Consider the following 24,920-nt stretch of genomic DNA (forward strand, 5'->3'; position numbering starts at 1 on the left):
AATTTAAGTCATTGGTTAATATGCATGACTAAATGCATGACGCGTAGGACGTAATCATCTTCTTTTTTTGAAGTAACGTCTGTATTATATAAGATAAGATGACAGTGATTTTTACGGTTCTTTCCCTTAGTTAAGATTTGTTTAAAAAATATTTTGTATATTTTGCTTCCATTTTTTTTAAATTTTAATTCACTTTAAAATGTAGTTCTATTTGGATTTAAGCTATCTCTAGCCCAGTTCCATGAATCCGTTGATACTCCCATACATAAACGTACCATGAATCTTCACCGATGTCTCATTAGGAGTAACAGTATATCCACCCACTTACGTAGACCTATGTAATACAGATATCTAATATAAATAATACATTCTGTAATGTACGTCTATATTAGACTCGAACTATCTCCCATGCATTGCTCGTCCTATCACTGCTCAGTCTGCAGACCTGTAGACTTAGCCATTGCACCTGCACTGAACCTTGTAACGAGGCCTCACAATTACTGGTAGATTGCAAGTTATCAGCTATATTAAACATACTAGATTAAAGAGATTTGGTTACATCCCTTACCTTTCAAGTATGTATTTACATTTCACAAAATTAGAGGAGCAAGACACACACACACACGTGCTTCTGCAGACGACACTAAAACGGAAGTTGTATGTTTGACATTTCACTCATGTCTACGTCTGCGTGTTTTGTTTCCAGCGATTTCAAATTTGAATTGCATCATGCAATATTCATGTTTTTGGATGTTTCTTCATATTTGAAGATAATTTCATCCTTGCCAGCCCCCCTCCTCCTGCAGGAGCTGGTTCGGTCGTATTGTAAGACAACAATCACTGTCAAAAGTCATCCGTCAAGATACAGTGAAAGGAGCACGACGAAAGCCCCCCCCCCCCAACCAAAAGAAACGCTTGCTGGATAACCTAAAAGAATGGACCGGCCCTTCTCTTGATATCCTGATAGGAACACCTGCTGACCGGAACAAGTGGAGGGATTTGGTTGCGCGAACTGTCACAGAACCTTTACGAGGAAAATCAAGGGACAGATGATGATGGTGGTGAAAAAAATATTTTTCAAATATGAATTTTTAACTACATTGTTAATACAGCAGATTTTTTTCCTAGAAAAAAAATTGTCCTTGCCCCTCCGTTGCCAGCAAGTAACACCCCACTAAATGGGGGAGGGGGGCTACACATTTTTAGAGTAACGCTTTTTTAAAGTTTTAAATGTGAAATAAAATAAAACGTTTACGAAATTTGAATAAAATTTCAAGAAAAATTATTACTATGGTACCAAACAAACGTACTGACCTCCAGAAGCTTCTATGGTACCAAACAAAAGTACTGACCTCCAGAAGCTTCTATGGTACCAAACAAACGTACTGACCTCCTGAAGCTTGTATGGTATCCAAATAGAGGTGTGTTCAGAGTGACGCCACTGGGTCAGAATGTTATTGTAGGGGTACAGGAAAAAAACAATATCAAATTGTGGACAGGTTTCGTATTACTTTCAGCTGTGAGACAATTTGTGGCTTATTCTCGCAGATGTCAGAAGACCTAAGTAGATATAAACGTTTACAGCGTCTGGATGCTTACTGCAGACAACTCACGAGTGGGCCAATAAGGATACTGCTCTGTTATTAATGTAAGTAGACTAAAACCAAGTTTTGAACGTAGAAACTCCATTGAAATTAAAGGTCCAAATAGCTCTACATAAAACCACCCTAGATGGCTTCGCTACTTTTAAAACGGTCAAAAACTATGTATATTCATAAGTAGGCCTACAATCTTTTGTATGTTACCACTTTCAGTTTATAAAAGTACAAAAAGTACATTAGTTTTACGTGGATAAGTTGTAATGGACTCTACATAATTTAGCACATTTAGCGAAGATGTAAATTTAGCACATTTAAGGAAGATGTAAATTTAGCACATTTAGCGAAGATGTAACTGTTGTTTTCCCTCTGGTCAGATATCTACGCCTTTCATCGAAAGTAGATTTCCTTTTGGTCTCAAAATTGTATCCACTCGCCTATATAAGAGATAATAAGCATTTTTTGTTTTGCTTAAACTGAACAAAAATAATTTATAAAAACAAAGGTTATCTAAAGGGGAGAACATCAACATTACTGCCATATACTCAATATAGAAGTAATAAGGTCCCTTTTTCACATGTAAGAAAATTAATTAATAACCACTAATTTATTAACTAATTGTTTAATTTTTTGTTTGATTCGTGTATTGTCTTAGAATAATTATGCAAAATTTCAACTTGGTCCGAGAATGATAAGGGGAAGAAAAAACGTGTACAACACGTAATAGGCGGTATAACTCCATATATACAGCTACATCTATTTCCCTTATTGATACCAAACAATATAATTAACTACCAATGATTAATTAATTAATTGCTCAATTTTTTTTTATTGATACACATTTTGTAAGGTAAATAATTGTGTAGACTGCCAACTTAATCCGAGAATGGGTGTAGGAGAAATAACGTGTAGATAAAACGTGTTAATAATTGCAACTGACAGACAGACAGAATGAATTAATGAAAACACTTTGTACATAAACTTGTAGCGTTGTTTTATTAAAGATGAATTTTCATAAATGAAATATGTGTGTATCCAGCGAACAATATATCAATGTTATGTTTTAATTAGGTCTTGCAGACCGAAAGATTTGTTTGATTTCATGAAGCTTATTTGCAGATCCAAAATGAAGTGTACAATTTTGTATTTCTTTCTGGCCCTGTGTTTTGTCTTTTGGGATGTAACTTCTGGAATCAAATTCAATCTGGAAGGCTTAAGAAGCCTTCTTGACAATAAGGTGAGATATTTATAGAAATCTACATTCTCTAATCGAAATTTACTACAAATTCGATTGATCTTTTTTTTTTAATCCTTCGCATGAAAATGTGTGCCCTTTATGTGTGTGTATGTGTTTTTCGTGTGTGAATGTCGTTCGTATGTGCATCTATATTGTTATTGTACAGTAGTTACGCTGAGGTTGTCAATTGTAGTCAAACCGAATTTCCATTTGATTGGATCAATAAATGTTATCTTATCTTTACTTGACAAGTGAAAAGTTCATGACCTTTACACTCAGCACACAACAAACTTTCTATAGAGCTCTGCACAAAACACACACACAGACATTCACATTTTCATTGATGAGAGCTCTTCAATGCAAACCAAAAGCGTGATGGCTTATTTCGAGCAGCAAATGACTTTCTCAAGCTTCTGGTAAGACAAAGAAATACTGCGGAGGAACTAGATCTTTTATTACAGACGTCAATTCAAAAGAGAAGATAATTACGTCCTACGCATTTCATGTGTCAATCTAGACATGCATGTTAATCAGAGACATAAATTCTGCTAAGTCGTTGGTATTCCTAGCTGATTAAGGCAAACCATTACATACTCTAACTCCACTGGGGAAGAAGGATCACTTGTACGAATTTGTCCCAACATTTGGAATAAGAAATGTTCCTTTATCTTCGTGTCTTTGTGAGCATTCTATTAGGTTTTGTTTTTCTAATTTGTAAACTATGGTTTATTATATTATGTCGTATTGCTACTTTAATGTTTAATCTTCTGCCCTTAAGTGTCAACATTTAGTGATTTTACTAATGGTGTTAGTCTTTCTATTGTGCATATTTTGTGTAAAATGCTACGCGAACCGCCCTCTGGCGGGTAACCTGAAACCAGGCAGCCTTTCCTTCCCGCCAATGGACACGATGCTCTACAAATGTAAATGTTCACATTTTTTATTTTATTTCACAGCCAACAAATCAAAGACTTTTAGACCAGACGAATGGAGATTCTGAAACAGAAAGACTTCAATCTAGAGTGCTCCAGCCACCAAAAAGTTCTACAATCATCAATGGACATAATCCAAAGTCTGTTTTAGGGTCTACACGAATGCTAAGAAGCTCTCCATTTATAAATGGAATTATTGATTCGCCATCTGATTCCTTGTTTACTTGAGTTTGCACAAGGAAAAAAAGTAACAACAGCTTCCTGATGACACCATTTATACAAATCATTGATGAAACTGCGTAACATACAGGACAATAAACTATAGTCACTAAATGAACCTCAAGTTGCATTTTTGGGGGGGGGGGACAAAAAATGTCAAGATTAAGTTTTGCTTATGACAACAAATAAAATGTTTCTGCCTTCATTTTGTGTACGATCCCGTGTTATTTTTTTTATTTTGTTGTGGGGAGAATGGATTTTGTGATTTGTTGTGACTCTTTCATTTCTACAGTCTGTCATGCTGGGAGGAGGATAGGCCGCTTCTTCCTTATGTCATCTATCCAGACCAGATCATTTTTACGGCGTGACTATGCAAAATCTGATAACAGATGGTAGGCGACTTCTGTCAACCAAGACAAGAACAGGGCGGTACAAAAACTCATTCGTTCCTTAATCGGTCAGACTTTATCAACGCCACTCGTTGATCAGGAAAAATTAAAAGGACCAAGATGCCTGTGTGTAGTCGATGAATGAACTCTTTAGGTTGAGTCTGTTGTATTTATATGTATGTTTCTGTTGTGTTGTCTTTATATGTAAAAAGAGTCCTTGTAATCACAACACATTTCCATAAGGATCAATAAAACAGACTTAAGTCTTGATGTCATCTATCCAGACCACATCGGATGTCATCTATCCATGCGACATCTGATGCCTTCTATCCAAACCACATATGATGTGATCTATCCAGGTCAAATCTGATGCCTTATATCCAGATCACATCTGATGTTATCTGTTCATATTATATATTTGTTAAAGATCTACTAGAAGTAAACACCGGCTACGCCCGTTGATTTGTTCCCTGGATTTATATTGTCTAGTTAGGCAGAAACACCCTCCCCCCCTTTTCCAACTCCTTGATGTCATCTATTCAGGCCAGTCTACACCTTGATGTCATAATTCAGGCTAGCCCCTTTATTGATGGCATCTATCTAGGTCAGCCTCCTTTATAATGTATCTAGGCCAGCCCACTCTCTGATGTCAAAATCCAATAAAGTCATTTGTTTTTGTGTTCAAAATGTTCTAGTTACAGCAAAACTAAGTAGTGTAACGAGTCTAGCTAGATGTAGCATGAAGTAATCAAAAGAGTTGAGATTCTTACAAACAATATTGAAAAACTCAAAGCTTCATGAAATAAACTTAAAACATTTGTTTCTAGTTCATCCCTCAATGTAATGCAAGTCTTTATGATCAGGAACCAAGGAAAGATAACTGCTTGGGGAATTTTAGTGTTTCAAATGATTTTCCATCAACAATAAATGTACTTTACGTGATTGAAAAGTAATTTCTAAAAAAAACTTAATTAGTTTACCTAATAGCACATATTAATTTATGTCTTTGCTGGAGTTCATTTAAATAGTGATTTACAAACAATCGACCTTAATATTACACATAAATAATAATAACACAATAATTTCTATAATAATAGTTTGAATATAAAATGTACACTGATCAATAATAATAATAATATAAGATTGAAATACTACACCTGTTTACTATTTTATGAGGATTTTTTTAATTAAATCTAGAAATCAAGCTTGTATACTTCTGGTGGGCATCACTTCACAAATCTGCTCCAGTGACAAAATACAGATATTTAAGTTTTGCCTCCATTTTATTGATTAACTTGCAAATATTTCACAGTGTAAAACAAAAACAAAAAAAATGCAACTGTGGAAAAAAAATGTGTATCACAAGAATTGAAGATCTTTCAAAGGAATATTCATCCAAGCTGAGGCTCGTGTTTTGAGTCACCTGCTTCAAGAAGGGCGAACAAAAAGTGGTCTCTCCATTTTCCTTAATGAACCAGACAAGATTTAAATTTCTCTTTTTTAATCATTTGACTTCTCAACCTCATTGGTGACTCAACAGCATTACAAGCCTGACCTAAAGACTTTGAGATAGAGTTACTTTCCTTTCCTGAAGAGCAAATATTGTGTGGCTACACTTGAGTTTATCCCAACATTTAACCTTGTCAACCTCAAATATAAAACTTCATGAACTGTACATAAAACAAATAAATATAGAATAAGTGTAACAAATGAATAGCACCAACAATGAGGTCCATCATCAGTACATCGCAACTCCACCAAATTTTCTGTAGTCTGCATACGGCAGGATAGCATCATTGGTTTTCTCTATGCCATTGATACCAGCTGATTCTGCAGGGGGAAGACGCTCTAGGAAGTGATTCTTTCCTCTGAGCTCCGTGAGTATATTTTCACTGATGCCATCTGACCAGAGAAGATTAAATAGGCTAAATATTTTTATCTTATTTTCTTTCTCATAAAAACATAAGCACATGAATAAATTATCATTGTCGAAATTAAACCAAGACCTTAATTCCTAAAAACCTATATTCTTATAAGCTGCAGAGCATTTGACTACCAAAAACTAAGTTCTTGTCCACATCTGACATGCCAATAGGAATTTCAGGGCTGAGGCTGTAGAACCAATCATTGTTAAACCTTGATGTACTTTTATTATATTCTAAGTCAACTCTTGCTGTCCCTAAAACTGAATGACCTTTGGCTGACCTCTCAAAGTGCTGAACTTTTACAAATGCAGTGTGTTCCCAGGACAAACAGCCGCCACAATTAACCTTGCGCAAGATATCTCTGAGCTGATATGTATGATAATTCTGGATACAGATCAACTCACCTTCATACCATGTGACTGGAGTTAGTTCATTGTGAACCCTGGGGGAGCATACTGCACTGGACAAGTTTTGGTTGAAGACGACAGCATTAATAATGGACTCTGCTACACCTGGTCAAAGACAGAGACAGTGAGTAAAGCACAAAGATGACTTGTCCATTACCAGTCTATTATTATTATATTGTTATTTACTATGACTACAACTTAAATACTTTTATCATGAAATATAGCATTTATCAAGATATTACTATTCTGAAACAAGAAAACATTTAAAAATGCTTTTTTAAAAAACAAAGCTTATATTAAGCATACTAGTATCAATTATAATGGATCAGTCGTGTAATTAGTTGTAATAAATCTAGACTAGCAATAAAAAAACATTTACAAAAATAAAAAGGAATAGCAAAGACCTGAATTTGAAGTCATGGCTCAAGCCTTCTCAGGCTACTCAAGCTAACCAATCTGCTAGTGGAGAGCTTATGAACATGGAAGATTGTATAGCTATCTATTGTTTCTTTAGTCTCGCCCTATTTTTCAGATTTGTGTTCACTAAGGCTCAGACAATGACCAATATAAAGGGGACTAATTCAGCCTACCACTTCAGTCAATTACAATTTCTTTACCTTATTGAAGATACCAAAAAAATCATTTATTACTGATAATTAACTAATTTTTTTTTTAATTGATTCTTATGTTGTCAGGTAAAATAAATAATTATGTAAAGTTTCAGCTTGATCTGAAAAAAAGAAAGTCTTTAACCTCAAAATGGAAGAGGTATTTTAAAAATTCAATATCAGGGTGCCCTGAATAAAAATATCTTCATTGTGTAGGTGATTATGGTAACTTGTTTTTTGCTAATAAATCTTAAGGTGTTGAGCCGATTTTGATTTAGAGGACAACATAATTTTGGCAAAAGGGCTTTAGATGAAGCTGTTGTTGATTTGAATCTCTCCAACAGCTGCTGTTGTACTTCTGTTCTTCAGCTGTTCCTTTTCCTTACCTTAGCACTCTTGAACTAATGATGATAGATGTACTCACATGCAGAAGAGACATGCAATAGAAACAATCACCTGCGACTATTTTGTCTCCACCAGATCCTCCAATGATAATTCTGTGGTCACAAGGATGTTCATCATTAAATAGAATTGTTGGGCTCATGTAGGACTGGGGTCTCTTGCCACCAGCAAAACCATTCTGCAAAAAATACAAATCCATTATAAACTCATAACTCTGCATTATATGAGCAAGTTTTCGATAAGTCATGATAGGTGTTGTTGCTCGTTCATTTGTTTGTAGATCCAAACAGCTAGTACAACTAACAAAAGAAATAAACTTGAACAGAGGTCTTTAAAGACTAACTAAATATAACTTTAATTATAAATATGCACAACTTCAACTTGAAAGTAGATTTATGTAGAGTTACAAATGAAATTATACTTTTAACAAAATCTATTGAAATCAAATTACAGGAAGTGATAAGTTATTCAAATTTAAGTCCAGCAGTTCGTTGTTTAGTATGATTCCCATTTCCCCAACAGTGATCTGGTTGCCAAAATTGTAGTTTATACTTCTGTAGAGTAAATAAAAAAAAATGTTTTAGTATTGAAAGTGACTTTATGTTAATTTATATTTGCCAATGAATATAAGCATTTGAAACCAGGGGATTTGAATGCCAAAAGAAGTCAGGATCCCAGTAAACAAATTATGAGAACCATGAGAAATACTAAATTGTGATATAATGTCCCACAGTAGATTCTGTCTGGAAAATATGGCATCAAAGTAAATGTCCAATCTTGGAGCAATGTCAAATTATATTTAAATTCATGAAAACTAATCAAACATAATGTACTTTAATGGAAAAAAATTTTTTTTAATTTAAATAAGTTTTTTTTTTTTTAATTTAGAGCACTGGTAGCCAATTTCAGAGAGAAAATAGAAATGCATTCTCAAATGAAAATTTAAAATATTATTTTATTCAAACTAGACAAAGTTGCAATGTAAAATATTATGAATGCAATTAAAAATAAAATGACATTTAATATCTGTACAGATTAATAATTCATTAATTAAAAGTTAAACATTTTTGTAGAGATTCTCTTGATAATATTAAAACAGTTTGTAGTACAGCTAAAACTTAAGACTTGATAAGGCAATTATTGTAACAGTGCATCAGCATTTAAGGATCAAAACTAAATTCCATTGCAATGGCTAGAAACTAGATGAGTGCCTGGAGATTTGGTTGTCCCCCAATCCAGCAGTTTCCTCCTTTTCACAAAGATGAGTCCAAAGGAATGGCAAAAAGCCAATAAAGTTTGGGATTAACAGCATAAAAAGTTTTACCAGAGTGCAGCACTATGTACTGAGTGTCAACATACAGTGACATTATCTTTGCACAAAAAAAAGGTACTCCTTTCAGATCTTGAAAACTATAGAGTAGATGATGTAGATCTCATCTGTTTCTAGGGGCCAACAGTTAAATGAGGGTGTCACTTGGCCAGCACTGCCTTTATTTCCCCAATGTATGTCAGGCCCCCATTAGAGGTAACAAAAAGTTCTTGTTTTGGAAGCTAAGTGCTTTACCACTCTATCACTATTCACCAAATTTAAGTCACCAAAGTCACTTACAGAGTCATGGAGACCATCAATTCAGAGGAATCAATCACAGTCAAGTGCGAGGTCCCTGCACTGGGTTGGGGAGAGAAAGGCCCATAGTGAGACGTCTGATTGAATGTGGTGTTATCATTGATCTTCCCCACAAGGAAAGCAACAAACTCATCTGACAATAGATCTCTGCTGGTGTTCAACATCTGAGGGTTAAACGCTGGGTCCCCCAACAAAGACTGGTGGGCGTAGACAAATTTGTAGATCTGTTGTTTTTTTCATGAGAAAAGAACATTTTAAATGTAAATTAAAGTAACTTATAAACAATTTTTTAAAAATCTAAATTATTTAAAAATATTGTGCCATAGTTCCGAATCCAATGTTTTATTGCTGAAAGTAAAACAAAAATAAGATTTGGAAAAATTAAAAGAGCCAAGCAGAAAAAGGGAGTAGACATTTTTAAAATTGATACAAAGACAGCTAGGCAGACAATGTGCAAAATAAAAGTTTCATCATGTGAGAAAGATAAGTGCCACAGATCAAATCACCCTTGAACTAAGAAATTAAAAGAATTAAGAAAACTAAGAATTAAAAATCTTAAGAAAACAAAAACAGAAAAAAAAACAACTTATTTCCTGTTTCACATGGTAGAAACATTTTTTTGCATAAGAAATTTTTCTTGTCCAGTTTTATTCTGACAGAAACATATTTTTTTTATTTTTAAGTAATGCCTAAAAGGAGAAAACAAGAATTGACCTTGTTACCTCAATCAGTTGATGGTATGCCAGAGTGGTGTTAGCTTGATTGGCTTTCCAGCCTAATGTGTCAGCCATTTTCAGAATTAAGGCAACAAGAGTTCCTCCAGCTGGTGGGGGTAAGCTGACGACAGTGAGCTCTGCCAATGAAACACCAAATTTTAAATAAAATAATAAGATAAAAAGAAACACGTTCCAACAATTATAACTTATCATAACATTACAACATAATAATAATAATAATAATAATAATCTTTATTATCCGTAAGGAAATTTGTCTTACAATTTGTGCATTACACCAAACAAAAAACATTATAACTATAAGAAACCAAAGTGTACATTCACACCAGACTCACTCATAATTTACATGTGACAAAGTTTAAACCAGATTGTTCTTATTTAATGATTTGATTGCCAGGGGAACAAAAGAGTGTTTGTGTCTGTTTGTCTTTGCTATCGGTGTCTTGTATCTCTTTTGTGATGGTAAAATCACAAAATCCTGACACAAAGGGTGATTCTTTATTTCGAGGATCTTGTTAGCTTTTTTATAGATGTTTGTCTCAAACAACTGCCCAAATGGGGTTTGTTTTTTGCCAATGATTTTGCCAGCAGCATTTAGGATTCTATTAAGTTTATTTTTATTTTTAATACTCAGATTGCCATACCAGGCAGTGATATTGAAACTTAAAATATTGCAGATGTGAGCGTGATAAGGCATTGCCAAGGCCTTTTCGCTAACATTAAACGAGGACAGTTTTCTTAGTAGTCGTAATCTTTGCTGCCCTTTTTTGCTGATATAATCAGTATTTGCAGTAAAATTTAGTTTATTGTCTAGGATAGTACCAAGGTATTTAAAGGTTTGCACAATTTCAATAGTCTCTCCAGCTACAGAAACAATATCATTTTCCTTCTTGTCCCTACGAAAATCGATTATCATTTCTTTTGTTTTTTTTTACATTTAAATAAATAATTTAATAACAAAACAGAACGAAATCATCTGCTTTTCTGAAGTAACGTCTGTATTTTATAAGATAAGAATAAAAGTGACTTGTTTTAACATCATTCAGCGTAAATGTTTTACACTGTCATGACCAGGCCTTAACTCTGTACCTGTAGTGGGGCTAAGTGGTGTTACACTGTCATGACCAGATCTTAACTCTGTACCTGCAGTGGGACTAAGTGGTGTTACACTGTCATGACCAGATCTTAACTCTGTACCTGCAGTGGGACTAAGTGGTGTTACACTGTCATGACCAGATCTTAACTCTGTACCTGCAGTGGGACTAAGTGGTGTTACACTGTCATGACCAGATCTTAACTCTGTACCTGCAGTGGGGCTAAGTTGTGTTACACTGTCATGACCAGATCTTAACTCAGTATCTGTAGTGGGGCTAAATGGTGTTACACTGTCATGACCAGATCTTAACTCTGTACCTGTAGTGGGACTAAGTGGTGTTACAATGTCATGACCAGATCTTAACTCTGTACCTGCAGTGGGGCTAAGTGGTGTTACACTGTCATGACCAGATCTTAACTCTGTACCTGCAGTGGGGCTAAGTTGTGTTACACTGTCATGACCAGATCTTAACTCTGTACCTGTAGTGGGGCTAAGTTGTGTTACACTGTCATGACCAGATCTTAACTCTGTACCTGTAGTGGGGCTAAGTTGTGTTACACTGTCATGACCAGATCTTAACTCTGTACCTGCAGTGGGGCTAAGTTGTGTTACACTGTCATGACCAGATCTTAACTCTGTACCTGTAGTGGGGCTAAGTGGTGTTGCCAAGTGAAAGGTCTATGGTTCAGGTCCTTGTTGAAGCCTACAGAATTAAGGTTTCAAAACTTATGTTTAATCAGAGGAATGGTTTGGTATTTGATATTTTTTATAGTTTTGGTTTTTGGCACATTGACACAATTAAGGCCATGCCTAGCCCTGGAATCGATTGACAGATTACAAGTAGTGAAGGGCAAAAGAAAAGCCCTCTACAACTCAATTTCTTCTACTAATTAATCGCTTAATCTCTTTAAAAAAATGTCTGACCTTTAAATTTTGTTTTCAGCACCTCAGGTGTAGTGACTGTGTAGTTCTTCATGTCTTCTTCAGTTATGGATCCTTGAAGTTCTTTTACCTTTGTAGAAGACATATAATGAATTATATTTAAAAATCTACGTATCAATCAGAATGAGACCTATAAATATTGTAAGAAAATAACATTTTCTGTTAAAAAATGTATTTTTTTTCCATTCAAACCTTTCTCTTTCAATCTCACCTTCATTTAAAGATTCAACTGATAGATAGCAGCTTATGCGTGTGTTTGGAACTAATTTTTAGAAGTACAAATAGATTTTTAAAATGGAATTATTTAGAATTCCAAGATATTTCAATTAGATAGTAATGTAAAGTAAGTTACCCTTTCATAATTTCATTTTGATACTATTTACAAATTTACATCTATATATTTATGCTTGACCTTTTTTAGTATGGCCAGTTAGTTGAGTTGTCAGAGAGTGGTGTAACAGGTGGAATAACAGGAATATCATGGGTTCGAATCCCAAACTGGCTAATTTTTTAAAATTCTTTATTTTTCAATAATATATAAAATGTGAATGTTTACTTTCAATATTATTATAACATAGAGCAAGAAATGATTTAAATTTTTTGTATATTACTTATTTATTGGTACACTCCAAATAACAAAGCATTTTTGGAACCTTGCTTTGTTTATACAGCAGTACTATTTAGTGATTCAGGCAGGAGGGGCTGGTATAAGCCTTGAAAGGAAAACTCTCAATCAAAACCTCTGCTGTTTTGCGGCTATACAGAAACATTCAAAAGACTGATACACCCTAGCTAAACCTGCCATGCTCTGATCCCAAACTATATCAGGTACCTGCCATTCTTTGGACAAATTAGCTGTGTGGGTGAAGCCGTTCTCATCTTAGCTAATGCCCAGGCTTTTTTCTCGTTCTTTGAGATTGACGCATAAAAGGGACGCCAACAATAATATTAAGTGGTTATTCATTATGTATTCTAAACATAAATAACTAGTGCCTTACAGTGTTCACAAACTTTCGCATCAGGGATCCAGTATAAAAACTGTCCGGGTCATTGGCTATGTGTCCTAGTGTTTCACCAAGTGAAGGCCAGATAACAGTGTCATTGACACCTTTCATGACTCCATCTCGCATAAAGAGATTCCTTAATTCTGCATCATTGAAAGGAGGATTCACTGCCTTTAGTAATTCAGCTGGGAAAAGAGGGGAAATAATTATGTTCAACAAGGAAAAAAAATAGGGTTTCTTTTTCTTTATGAAAAACAGCTTAGGTTTAGCATAAACATCTGATGATAATTGGAGGCAGAGAATCTACAAGACTGTAGTTTAAAAGGTCTGATTATTCAAGGTAAAATATATGTGCATGACTTAAAGGTGACAGAGATTGACAGTAACAAAGCGATCAAGGTAAATTGATCCTATGGCTGCATAGAATGCCTTCAAATCCTGGACACTCTACTAAGATGGTTAAAGAGCTTTAGAAATTATATTGTTGTTATTCTAAGGGAGTTAACTCAAACAAAAGGGAAACAAGATTTTCCATCTGAACATTGTTTCTGTCCTGTGTTGAATGGTGCGCAGTATTGGGAGGGCAATGCACAGGACAGAATTACAGCAGTATAATAGAAGTCAAGTGACTATTTAACTAACTGGTCATGTAGCAAACAGACAAAAAAAATCATTTAAAGAGTTTTAAACATCAGTGGCCATATTGTTAATTAGCCCAGGACACATCTAAAAATGTTATTTAAAAAATGTAGGTTCAAGTCAGAATATGAACCCAAGATATTTGCATTGGCCAAATAAATTAAGGTAAATAAAATGAACCCCTCGGCATCATTTAGATTAAATAACAGAGATATATAATATGAAAAAATAACTAATACAATCTATTTTATAAAGTAAATATAGACATAGGAACAAAACAAAATATGAATTCAACAAAATAACTAATGCAACCTATCATTAATGCCTGATTGTGTGATATGCAGCCAAAACTGTCATAAGTCATCTTGATGGTCCAGGGTTTATACCCTGTATTCTGTTATCTCCTGTTGTCCCACAGGAGGTTTGGACTTGGAAGTAGAGTATCTTCAACTCTGAAGGAGCATCCAAAGCATGTCAAAGAAAATAGTTTCCGAACATTTATTATTGTGCCATTTTTACCTAATTCTTTAGTTATGTTGAAACCAGAAGATGCCAGTTCAATTGAAGGCTCTAGCAATTTTTTCCAGGGCATTCTGAAAGAACAAAAGATATGTAGTAACGACACTATTATAATGTTTTGTATGAATGATTTTAATGCCTAACTTTTGAACAGGTTTATGCCAATTAACTTTTTATATTGCACCATATTGCCCCTTTTTCTCAATAATATACTTCAATTGTGACCTTCTAAAGACAACTGTTGGTTATTAGTTATATTCACATAATTTGTGACAAACAAAGATTTTAAAAGCTTCCACAAGCTCTTTTTATTGATGGGAGACTTCATTACTCAAATCAGAACTGGCTTCGAATACTGTACTGAGACCAGATAGCTTGGCAGAGAACACCATTGATATAGGAGGGCATTTCCTTTCTTTCCGTAGAACCAACAGCCTGTCAGCTGGTAACAGGTAATTTGATTATAAACAAATACACAAGAAAGGCATGGCAGTAACCAAATGGAGAAACGTTCACCAAGATTGATTGCATCTCCAAGCAATTGAGGTCATCAATGTTGAGGTCATCAATGTTGAGGTCATCACTGTTAGACATGTGGTCCCTTAGAGGAGTGGACCCTTAGAGGAGTAGATCTGGCTCAGACCAAACTCCAGTTGAACAAGTCACATGCCCTTGACTTATTAACATGGGCACATTCAAAGATTGCAAGATGGCAGAACAATTTCAAATGACACTATAGAACCACTTCAATGCTCCAGCAAATATATAGACCCTTGAAGAAGAGTGGCTCAACTTTATAAATTAAATTAAAGATCCAATTATAACAGAAGAGCTTCTGCAGCTATAGGGCTACTAAAAATTAAAGAACAAAAGCAGCAGGGCTAGATATGGTGTCCGCAGAAATGGTCAAACACTGAGGACAATACTTTATTGATAGAATGACCCCCAAAGTCTGTGATGGCATACATCAGAACTCCCTGAAGACAAAAAGGAGTAATAGTTAAACTTCCCGATAAGGGCAATGTGAAGGACTACAACTATTGGAGAGGTATCATCCTCCTCTCAGTTCTGCTGCAAAGATTATAACAGGCTGTAGATGCAAGGCACAGAGAAGAGCAAGGAGGCTTCTGAAGAGGCAGAGCATGTGATGAACAGATTCTCATCCTACAAAACATCATCAAGCAAAACCTTGAGTACAAAGGCTAAAAATGTTTCCTGAATTTCAAATTAGTTTCATAGTGATCTATTTTATGAATCACTCTGGGAAATAGTAATGTGGCATCCAGCAACAGTTTATCCAGATCCTATGACATTTATGCAGGAAATTGAGCTGCTGTGTCAGAACAGACACTGAGATGGGCATGAAACAAGGATATAATGTATGTATGTATTGAGAATAGCAATGAAACAGACTACCTTCTGTAACCTATAATGTGAATCCTACCGACTGACGGACCTGAACTTTGCAGATGATATAGCACTACTCAGAACAACAATCTACGATATAACAGAGAGCTTGACATAAACCCACTCCAAATTAGCCTCTGAATAAATCCCTATGAAACCTAAGTTATGCATTTTGGCTACAGGACTTAAGTCATCCATAGAAGTTAAAAAGATGCAATGGCAATGGCTGAAAAAGATGCTTGGAATAACATACTGAGATCATCACCAATAGAGAAATTCTTTCCTAACAGAAACAGGCATTTATCCCCAAAGCATATAGATGACTGATCTTCATATATGATTCACATGACATATTCTTAGACAAGTCAAAATACATTTACCAACAGCAGCCATAACATGGAGGCTGAAAAGATGAAAGCAAAAACGGTGTTGTCCATGTCTAACATAGTGTCATACCTTCTTAGAAGATATACAATGCACATGCAGTAGCTGGAAAAGTGAAAGTCACCAGTGACTCTCTAATCTCTGTGGTGAGAGCTTGCCCCCCCCCCCCCCCTGCTCATAATGTCAGGGGAGGTTCTAAGTAAGTAAGTCTAAGTGTAATCAATATTCTGATACAAAATTTTGCAACAAAATTCAAAATGATTTTTCCATTATACACCATGATCAAAAATATTTTGAAGGGCACACAGAGAGCATAATTTGAACTCTGCATTTCAGTGCTGACAGCAAAGTGTAAGCTATGTTCATCCAACAACACTGGTACATGTCACAGAATACTCACTGGCCATGCTGTTTGTGTATAACATGCAAGCCTTTAACAAGCCCTGGCACGCCAGCTGATTTGATGCTCTGAAAGTAAACAGTGTGTTACTACATTTAAAGCCTAGCATTATGGTACATGAGTGAAACTAAAGCATTATAATTATTACTTGGCAAAGATGGTGACACCATACAATGAGTAAATATGTTGATAGAATGAATGTAACTAAAGGTCAAGAATGGCATTCGAGTGACATAGAGTATAGAGAATCAGTCCAGACAAATTTTCTGGGGTCAAAGAAGAAGAAGAATACATTATTAAAAAACTTTAATTATAATTTTATTGCATTTGGACAATAATCAGTACTAAGTATCTGTATAATCATCAACAGTAAATCTTAAAAAGTTGTTACTGTTATGCCACAAATAGAAAGAGTATTGTGTTTACCTTTACATGTGGACATTAAATTTGCATACAAAAAATGCTTCTGTAAAGATGTTTTAAATGACGATACTCATTTTTTTTTTCTCAACATAAAAAAAAAAGTATAATTTAAATTTAAAAAAAAAAAAAGCAAAATCTATTTTGTTTTTATTAATAAATATTAAACATCTTTGAAATAAAAAAAAAAAAATGGAGTAACTTGTAAATATGTAAAAACTCTAAAAATTATGCTGAAAAAGAAAAAAAAAGAAATCCACTTTACCTTTTCTTTGTTTGGAACATTCAGTTCATCGAGTGCCAACTTTGCAGGAACTGCTTCCCTAAAGTTGTAAGCCCAGGAGAGTTTATACTTATGGTCATGAACTAGACCAAATCCTCCTCTAAAATATATTTAAACAAAAAACAAGGTTAGGGTTTGACAGTTTGAGTGGAAACATGAACTCTAAATCAGCCCCCAAAGTGGTCCACCCAAGCAGGTAAAAAGGCAGGTTTCAATATTTTCAGAAAGGACATCAGAATGAAATTCGATCAAAGACAAATGACAGATGAAAGTGAATGTGAAGTTAGATGTGAACGTGGCTTAAGTGACGTCTTATAATGAATATCTAATTGATCTAATTGTTTTGTAAAGGGTCGATCTCTTATTCAAATCCTAAAAAAAAGAGAAAAACATTTCTGTAAAAAAAAAATTCCTTTAGTTAAGTGTTCTATGGATATGGATTGACAATGTAGTTCACGCAATAATATGAAAAACTATTTATTAATTGTTGTTTTAAATTATGTCTAACTTATATGTATACCTAATATGATTTTTTTCTCTTAAAAAAAAAGTAAACATTTATTTTTAGTAAATGTAGTAAATTTGTAGGACAGAACTTACATAACGTAGCAATAAAAATGTAAAAAAAAATTTTTTTTGACAAAAAAATCTAAAACCATTTTTCTTAAATGTGTTAAAAATATGGAAAATAGGCATCTCCCCTACTAAAGAGCCTCCAGTGTTTGTTACTATTAATAGTGAATAGTTGTAAAAGTGGTGTATTTTTAAGAAAAAAACTGCCTGCATAAGTGATTTAAAAAATTGATTTTTCACTTTTAGAAAAGAAAAAAGTAGCAGTTGCATCAGAACTTTGAATATGACTAAAATATTATGATGTCGGATTTTCACTATCTTTTCTAGTTTACGAGATCTAAACAGGGGGGATGGACAAACAGACAGACATTTCACACAAAACTATTAGCGTCTTTTCCCCTTTCGGGGGCTGATAAAAATGAGTACTTTTTTGGTGGTGTAATAGCAAAACTGCAATAAATTAACCACAGATGATTACATCCCCTCTGGTTTAATATTTCAGTTTTAATATGTAGCCAACAACTAAACACCATTAAAGCTATATAAGTATTAAAACATGTAAGGAGGTTCCCATGGTTTCTTTAGCCCTAAAAATCCCAAATTCAAAATCCCAGTCTGCACTGAGATTCAAACCCAAGACCCCAGGTTCGGATGCCAAGTGCTTAACCATTCAGCCACTCATTATAGTTGACCACTCAACTAGCCTGGCCTGTGTAATTTGTGTCTGCTATTTACACACACAATTACCCCTATCCACGTAGACAAGAGTTATAACAATATTCTCAAGATATTAAAAAAAAACTCTATTCATATTAGACAAAAAAAAACAACAACATTAGTAGTCAATGTCATGCCTACCCGCCGATCCCAGAATGAGCAGGATTAACTACTCCAAGACAAAAGGCAGTTGCCACTGCAGCATCCACAGCATTTCCACCATCTTTAAGGATGCTCAAGCCAATGTCACTGCAGCGTACATCTTCACAGGCTACGGCAGCATGGCCATGAACCTGAATCAGAAAATACAAAAAATGATAGACTAAGCTCTAAAAGATAGATTCTTTTACGTCATAGTCATACAGAGACAAGGCATAAGAAAATTAATGCATAAGTGCAATGAATAATAATTTTATTTTCCTCAGACCCTTTTTTCCCTTTGACTCCCTGTGAATAAAAGATTTTAAAATGTCCATGTATCTTGTATGTGTCTGAAAACTTGTTTAATAAGATTTTTTTAAAATGCATAATCATTAAAACCAAAATAGAATACATTAATAATACCTTAGGTTAATTTGAGATTACTTTACTATAGTTGTACCAACCTGCTTCGGCTCTAAGTAGATAGTTAGAATCAAAGCAATGGTGATGGCTACAGAGAATACAATGGCAGAAACGATAATGACACGCAGCCCTCTATTTTGAGGTCCATACCTGTATATTAAAATAGAAATTATGAACATTTAATTACACAAGAACAAATTTAGCATTGTTTTACAAAGCTCTGTCTGTCTGGTAAAAAGTTTGTGAACATTATTTCTCCCACACCCAATCTCAGATCAACTTGAAATTTTGCACAATTAATTCTTTTACCTGACAAAGAATCAGTTTAAAAAATTGACCAATAAGTTAATTAACTATCTGTAATTAATTATTTTGTTTGGTATTGAACAAGGGAAAGAGATTGTACTTGACATATGTGGTGGAATTAGTCCCCTTGAATCCAGAGTTCTAATTCAAGTCATATATTTTTTTTCATACATTGAAAAAGCGATCACAGTAAAAATTCACCCAGATAACCTTTTTTTCCCCTCCCTTTCCCAACTGGTCCAGACAAGTGATAGGATCAGTAAAAATTCACCCAATATTTAATCTTCAAGCTTCAACACAGAGGGAAAAGAAAACAAAATAAGTGTTATTCCCAACATAGTAAATAATATAAATAAAAAATGTCTCTTTGTGCATTATTCAAGTTTTCAAGAACTTATTTTATCTCATAATTTTAAATCATTATATTACATGAACAGTTTTTTTTAATGTTAGCAGCTATATGTTCTTTATTCCACTTTTAGTACATTAGATATGTTTCATTTTTCTTACGGTGGTAAGACGTAGCCAGCTAAAAGAAGTTTCAATATCTGAATGACTTACAGTATGCTGTTGGTAGTTTTCAACTGGTGTAAAGGAGATGACTCAGCACCAGGGCTATCTCCATTGTGGATTGGTTTCCCTGGTCTGTCAGTTTCAATCAATCCAGTTTTATCATCTAGAGAAGAAAATCACTGGCTTAGATAATTTTGCATCTATAATTATGAACAATATGATATTTATAAAATCGATTCGACAAAAAACACATAATAAAACAAACAAGTCAATAACAAAAAATTGTTCAGTGCAATGTTTTGTCTTCCAAGCAAGCAATATAGTCACATGACTATCATTCAGGGACACACTGGTCATGTTGGAATTTGCACCTAATGGGCTGGTGGGACCACTGTGAACTGAATTAACTCTTTTTCTCTGTAATTATTTTACAAGCTTTGATACGATTCTTTATTTTGCTTAGTAGTATTTCACTACTCTGTTATGATTAAGTTTCAATAATTTTTTTGTTTGTTATCAGAAAATGTTTTATTTGGTGTAAAATTTAAATGGAATCAATGCTCTTTTAATATAAGACAAAGTAAAGTTTATAAAATCTAACATTAATTTAATGAGTTCAAATCAACAATGGTATTGTCAATTAGGAGAAAAAGAGTTATAAGACTAAAGAGATATGTGCAGATCAGATAAATTGCTATTTGTGGGCCAGAATGCATAGTAAATGCCAGGACCAATTTAGATACCCACTCTACCCCAGCTGTCATTATTATATTTTGTAAATAAATTTAGCAGACCATAATGTCCTGAATAGAGTGGGATAAGTGGCCAAGAAGCAAAAACCACAAAACTGTCAAGAGGGACTCTAGTTTAAATCCCAACTCAAGCTAAGTTGTGTTTTATCTTAAATGTTGATAAAAATGATTAGCCCAGAGCACATTGTCACAATACAGCAAGAAAAAGGCACCATACAAAATCAATTTTTAATTTAAAAAAATACAACTATTTTACCCATCTTTAGGGCTAGTGCAAGAGATTAGTTCAATGGTCAGAAACCTAAAAAGATTATGTGTAATCAGAACAATGAAAAAAAAAATTTCCATTGGTACATAGAATGCATTTGAAAATTCAGCGCAGACTAATTCTCATTAGAATCAGGTATTTTACATTTAAGACGGGTTAAATAAAATTTTAATAATGGTTTTAGTCCATGCGAATAAGCCATATGGTGCATGTTTTCACACTGAATAAACATGTCAACACTTCTAGTAAACTTGACAGAATGAGATGAAATACATACTCATTCCTATATCTGGCATATCATGAACTATACGTGTAATGCTGTCAAAAGGCTGCTCAATAGATTCCATTATGCCTGGTAAAGTATTTCTGGCTGGTTACCTTAAAATAAAAACAATATTACTTTTATCAAAGACAACATCAGTGTTAAAACAAGCAAAATATAAAAATACTTCATTTTTGGTTAAAGTTTCAACTTCATCTAAGAATGGGTGTGGGAAAAAAAAAACGTGTAAATATAAACAAGGAGACAAAACCCAAAATATTTAGCCATATCTGTGAATACTAAAGAGTTAATTTCCCTTTCCTGATATCAAGCAAAATAATTAAATACCAGTAATTAATAGACTAATTGGTTATTTTTTTTTTTTAATTGTCTTCTCCAATGAATAATTGTAAATTGTGCAGTTTCAACTGGATCCGAGAATGGGTGTGGGAGAAATAACAGGTTTAGACTTATCACCAGACAGACAGACAGATAGTGAAACAGAATTGATATCAGCTTTGTAAAAATGTTCATGCTTCTTTTTTTTTTAGACAATATATAAACAACATAATTTCATTTTATCAAATACTTTTCTTTTAAACAAATATATATATTATATGTTACCCATATATTACAAGCGGGTCTTAATTTGCGTCTCACTGATATATAGTGTATTAGAAACAATGGTACAAAATAATAATGTTTATAACTAAAGCGAATGTGAATGTAAAAATAGTATGAATGGAGCTATTAAAAAACATTTTTTTAATAAAAACATTTGCTTGTAGACCTATATATATTTAAATCTAGACCTAGAGTCTAGATACTATTATAATAGATGTAGATCTATAGATTATAAAAGTGAATTCAAGGGCTCAATAAGCTTATTAATAATTGTAAGTTAGTATATTTAATTTCCCCCATATAGGACTTCATCTTGCCTGTCCAATCATTGTGTCTTTACATAGCACATGTTAGTTGTGCGTGACACTTGAATGGAACTATTAAAATGTATGTCAACGCGACTTAAGTCACATTTCACAGCTATAGCGAACAAATTTATGTAAAAAAGTTTTTTGAAACACAAATTTAAAGGTTGATTTTATTAAATAATGAAATGAATAGACTACATTTTGTACGTTCATGTGTTAAATTAAAAAAAATATCATCTTAGACTTGAAATAGATGTAGTAGATCTTGGTTTTGAGAATTTTTAATTTCTGCTCATGCGTAACCTTTCAGTCTTGTCTAATGAAATCACCAATAGCGATGAATGGGATATGAAGTACATAAGGACGTCTAAATTTGCAGATATAAGGAACGAATTTATGTTAAAATGCTTTTGAAACACAAATTTCAAGGTTAATTGTTTTAAATAATGAGATCAATGGGCTATATTTTGTATTTTCATGTGTCAAAGTAAAAACCTATCTTTGCAAAGTGTAGTTCTTAAAATTAAATCTATAGATCCTTTCGGTCTTGTCTCATGTAAAAATGGCTATATAACATAGATCCATGAAAAAGTAATACTTTCAAAGAGTTGGGCAACTTTTTTTTTGAGGGTCTCAAGCTTGTTTTAGGACTTTTTTACATCCGTTACTGTTCCAGTTAGTACCCAAAGGAACATTTATGTTTTATTAAGATTGGTCAAATGGTTTTGATTTCTATTCTATATGCCTTACTTAATGCTTTATATTATAGATATATAAATATATCCTGCAAACATCTTAATAATATTATGCATATATATATAGATTTAGGCAGGGCCAGATTTAAGTCAGTAGAGGCCCCAGACAAGGATAATAATGATACATATCTAAAAGCAGGCCGTATTTTAGAAGAAAGTAATAAGTTTATAGATACATTTCTCATTTTCAACTTTTTTAATATGCATATATTTTAGTTTTAAAAAAAAATATATTTTTTGGTTTATGGATGGTAACGACATGGGTTGACCAAGATCTATAATATAATAATATTAAAAGCTAGAGTAGATCTTATTCAAATTAACAAAATTGCATTTTTTTTTAATGTTAAAGGGGCACACCCTTTCAGATCACTTTGTTACATAGAGTAAAGTGCGAAGTTCGATCGAATTAAGCCTACTAGCAGCAATTTTCATGTTTGGATTTTTATATCACCGTAATGGTCTGACCTATGAAAAAACTGATGGTATCTCTGAATTCCTCTTCCTTTTGTCTATAAAACTAGATATATGATGAAATGTATCACTAGGCTTAGTTAAAATTAAATATGAGGTCAAAGAGGTGTAGGGTGGGTTTGCCAAGCGTACTTTTCCTCGACTGGATTTCTCCCCTAGTTAGTAAGCTCAATGGGGCTGATGGAAGGCTCGAGCAGACTAAAGAAAATATATATATCTAAAACATTTTTTAATCTTTAATTTTCACTATGAAGTCATTTTCTTTTTACTCAAGCGCAAGAACACCATCTACTGCCACATTTCCCATGCTCCACAACTTCAAATAGTCTCTTTGAGCTAATGAGCCATCAGACTTAAAAATAGCATAAGCCCATGACTATGACTTATTTCCTTCACTACCGGGTAGTAAAAAATAATAATTCCACACCTCTTGAGTTTAACCTCAGCATGAACTTAGCCTTTTACAAAGAAAAGGAAATAGTATGTGTCGGAAGTGAAGAAAAAAGGTGCATGCACAGTAGCAATATAGTAGTAATAACTAGAGTAGTTTATGCTATTCGGACACCTACAGGCCAAAATTTCAAAGTATGGAATCAAACAACTTGGTTTATGAATCAAATAAATCAGCTCCAAAAACAGAATAAATATTGCCGGGCTCATTAGCATAGACTTAGCCAATAAAAAAATAGTCTTAACCCTAGGAAGAGGTAACATAGGAAAAAACAACAACCTGACTTACAAATTTGAAATTCTTTTTTCTTAAAATAAAGATTTAATGACCACAAAAACAGTGAGTGTCCGAGTTCATGTAATGTCTGGATTAAATTTATTTATTTATAAACTACTATAGTAATTTGGTAAACATTCAAATAAAAAAGTTTTAGCAATAAAAAGTGAACCAATCGGCGATCGAACCTCTATCTATACTAATACTTATAGACTCTAGTAACTAGTTATACTAGATATATATATACTATACAAATTGGGTCTGATCTATCTTCGCACTTTACTAGATCTATGTATATTAGATCTACATTGCATTACATATCTTTATTTTACAGTTGACTTTGATCTATAATCTATATGCTGTACTGTATACTAGATTCTAAATCTAGATCTATTTAATAATAATTTAATTAATTTAACATCATTATTATTTTATAATAATAATAATATTTATCATTAAAATTAAGAATTGTGATTGTCATGCAACTTGAACTTTGACTAGATCTACTTTTTTGAGATTGATCATTAATCATTTGATGCAACTGAACATGTTACATTTCATTTCACATAATTATAATACATAAAATACATTCAATGATAAATTATCATAATTATGATTCATTCATGATTCACAAGTGTTCATTCAAGTATCATCTGACACACTGACACAGATAACCTAAGAGTGTTAGAGTCTGAATGTTTAAATTCAAAGACAAGTCACAAGATCTAGATCTAGACCCCTAACTAGATTTCTATAGATCTACCAGATCTACATACAATGCTAGATTCTACGTCCAAGATGATAGATTCAAAGATTGATCGATTGTTTACATTATAATAAAAACCGGAAACAGCTATTTATGCTTACCTATATATAGATCTAGATCTATTTCTAAATCTAGTTAT

At 33.4% G+C, this 24,920-nt stretch overlaps 1 protein-coding gene and 1 long non-coding RNA gene across 4 annotated transcripts; one reads left to right on the plus strand and one right to left on the minus strand.

Annotated features, from left to right (window-relative positions):
• Positions 1–1,507: 1,507 nt before the first annotated feature.
• LOC129923677 (uncharacterized) lies at positions 1,508–3,914 on the plus strand. The gene is made up of 3 exons (XR_008775677.1): positions 1,508–1,648; positions 2,718–2,835; positions 3,792–3,914. It is a non-coding gene; the product is annotated as an uncharacterized LOC129923677 (long non-coding RNA).
• On the minus strand, positions 2,576–24,881 carry LOC106075776 (uncharacterized). Of its 3 annotated transcripts, none has more exons than XM_056015859.1 (16): positions 24,792–24,881; positions 21,143–21,243; positions 19,894–20,008; positions 19,068–19,176; positions 18,604–18,755; positions 17,155–17,272; positions 16,470–16,537; positions 14,279–14,352; positions 13,115–13,305; positions 12,099–12,186; positions 10,067–10,197; positions 9,327–9,568; positions 8,169–8,271; positions 7,772–7,895; positions 6,705–6,812; positions 2,576–6,277 (listed from the first exon to the last, which is right to left on the minus strand). In XM_056015859.1, exons 2-16 carry the CDS (start codon positions 21,210–21,212, stop codon positions 6,114–6,116), a joined length of 1,857 nt encoding a protein of 618 aa, XP_055871834.1. In that variant the 5' UTR covers positions 21,213–21,243; positions 24,792–24,881; the 3' UTR covers positions 2,576–6,113. The 3 variants fall into 3 exon arrangements, with proteins under 3 accessions (XP_055871834.1, XP_055871836.1, XP_055871837.1); XM_056015861.1 differs by having other exon boundaries at positions 24,779–24,822; XM_056015862.1 differs by lacking the exon at positions 24,792–24,881 and adding an exon at positions 24,691–24,709.
• Positions 24,882–24,920: the final 39 nt, after the last annotated feature.

This window comes from Biomphalaria glabrata, chromosome 17 (assembly GCF_947242115.1).
Source record: "Biomphalaria glabrata chromosome 17, xgBioGlab47.1, whole genome shotgun sequence".
NCBI classification, from domain to species: Eukaryota; Metazoa; Mollusca; class Gastropoda; family Planorbidae; genus Biomphalaria; species Biomphalaria glabrata.

Excerpts from the sequence above, each read along its gene's own strand:
- LOC106075776 (XM_056015859.1), bottom strand. The coding sequence starts at position 21,212 with ATGGAATCTATTGAGCAGCCTTTTGACAGCATTACACGTATAGTTCAT. Across the intron at positions 19,177-19,893 it reads AAAACTACCAACAGCATACT|GTATGGACCTCAAAATAGAG; the intron begins GTAAGTCATTCA and ends TTTAATATACAG. Across the intron at positions 13,306-14,278 it reads CAACATAACTAAAGAATTAG|CTGAATTACTAAAGGCAGTG; the intron begins GTAAAAATGGCA and ends CTCTTTTCCCAG.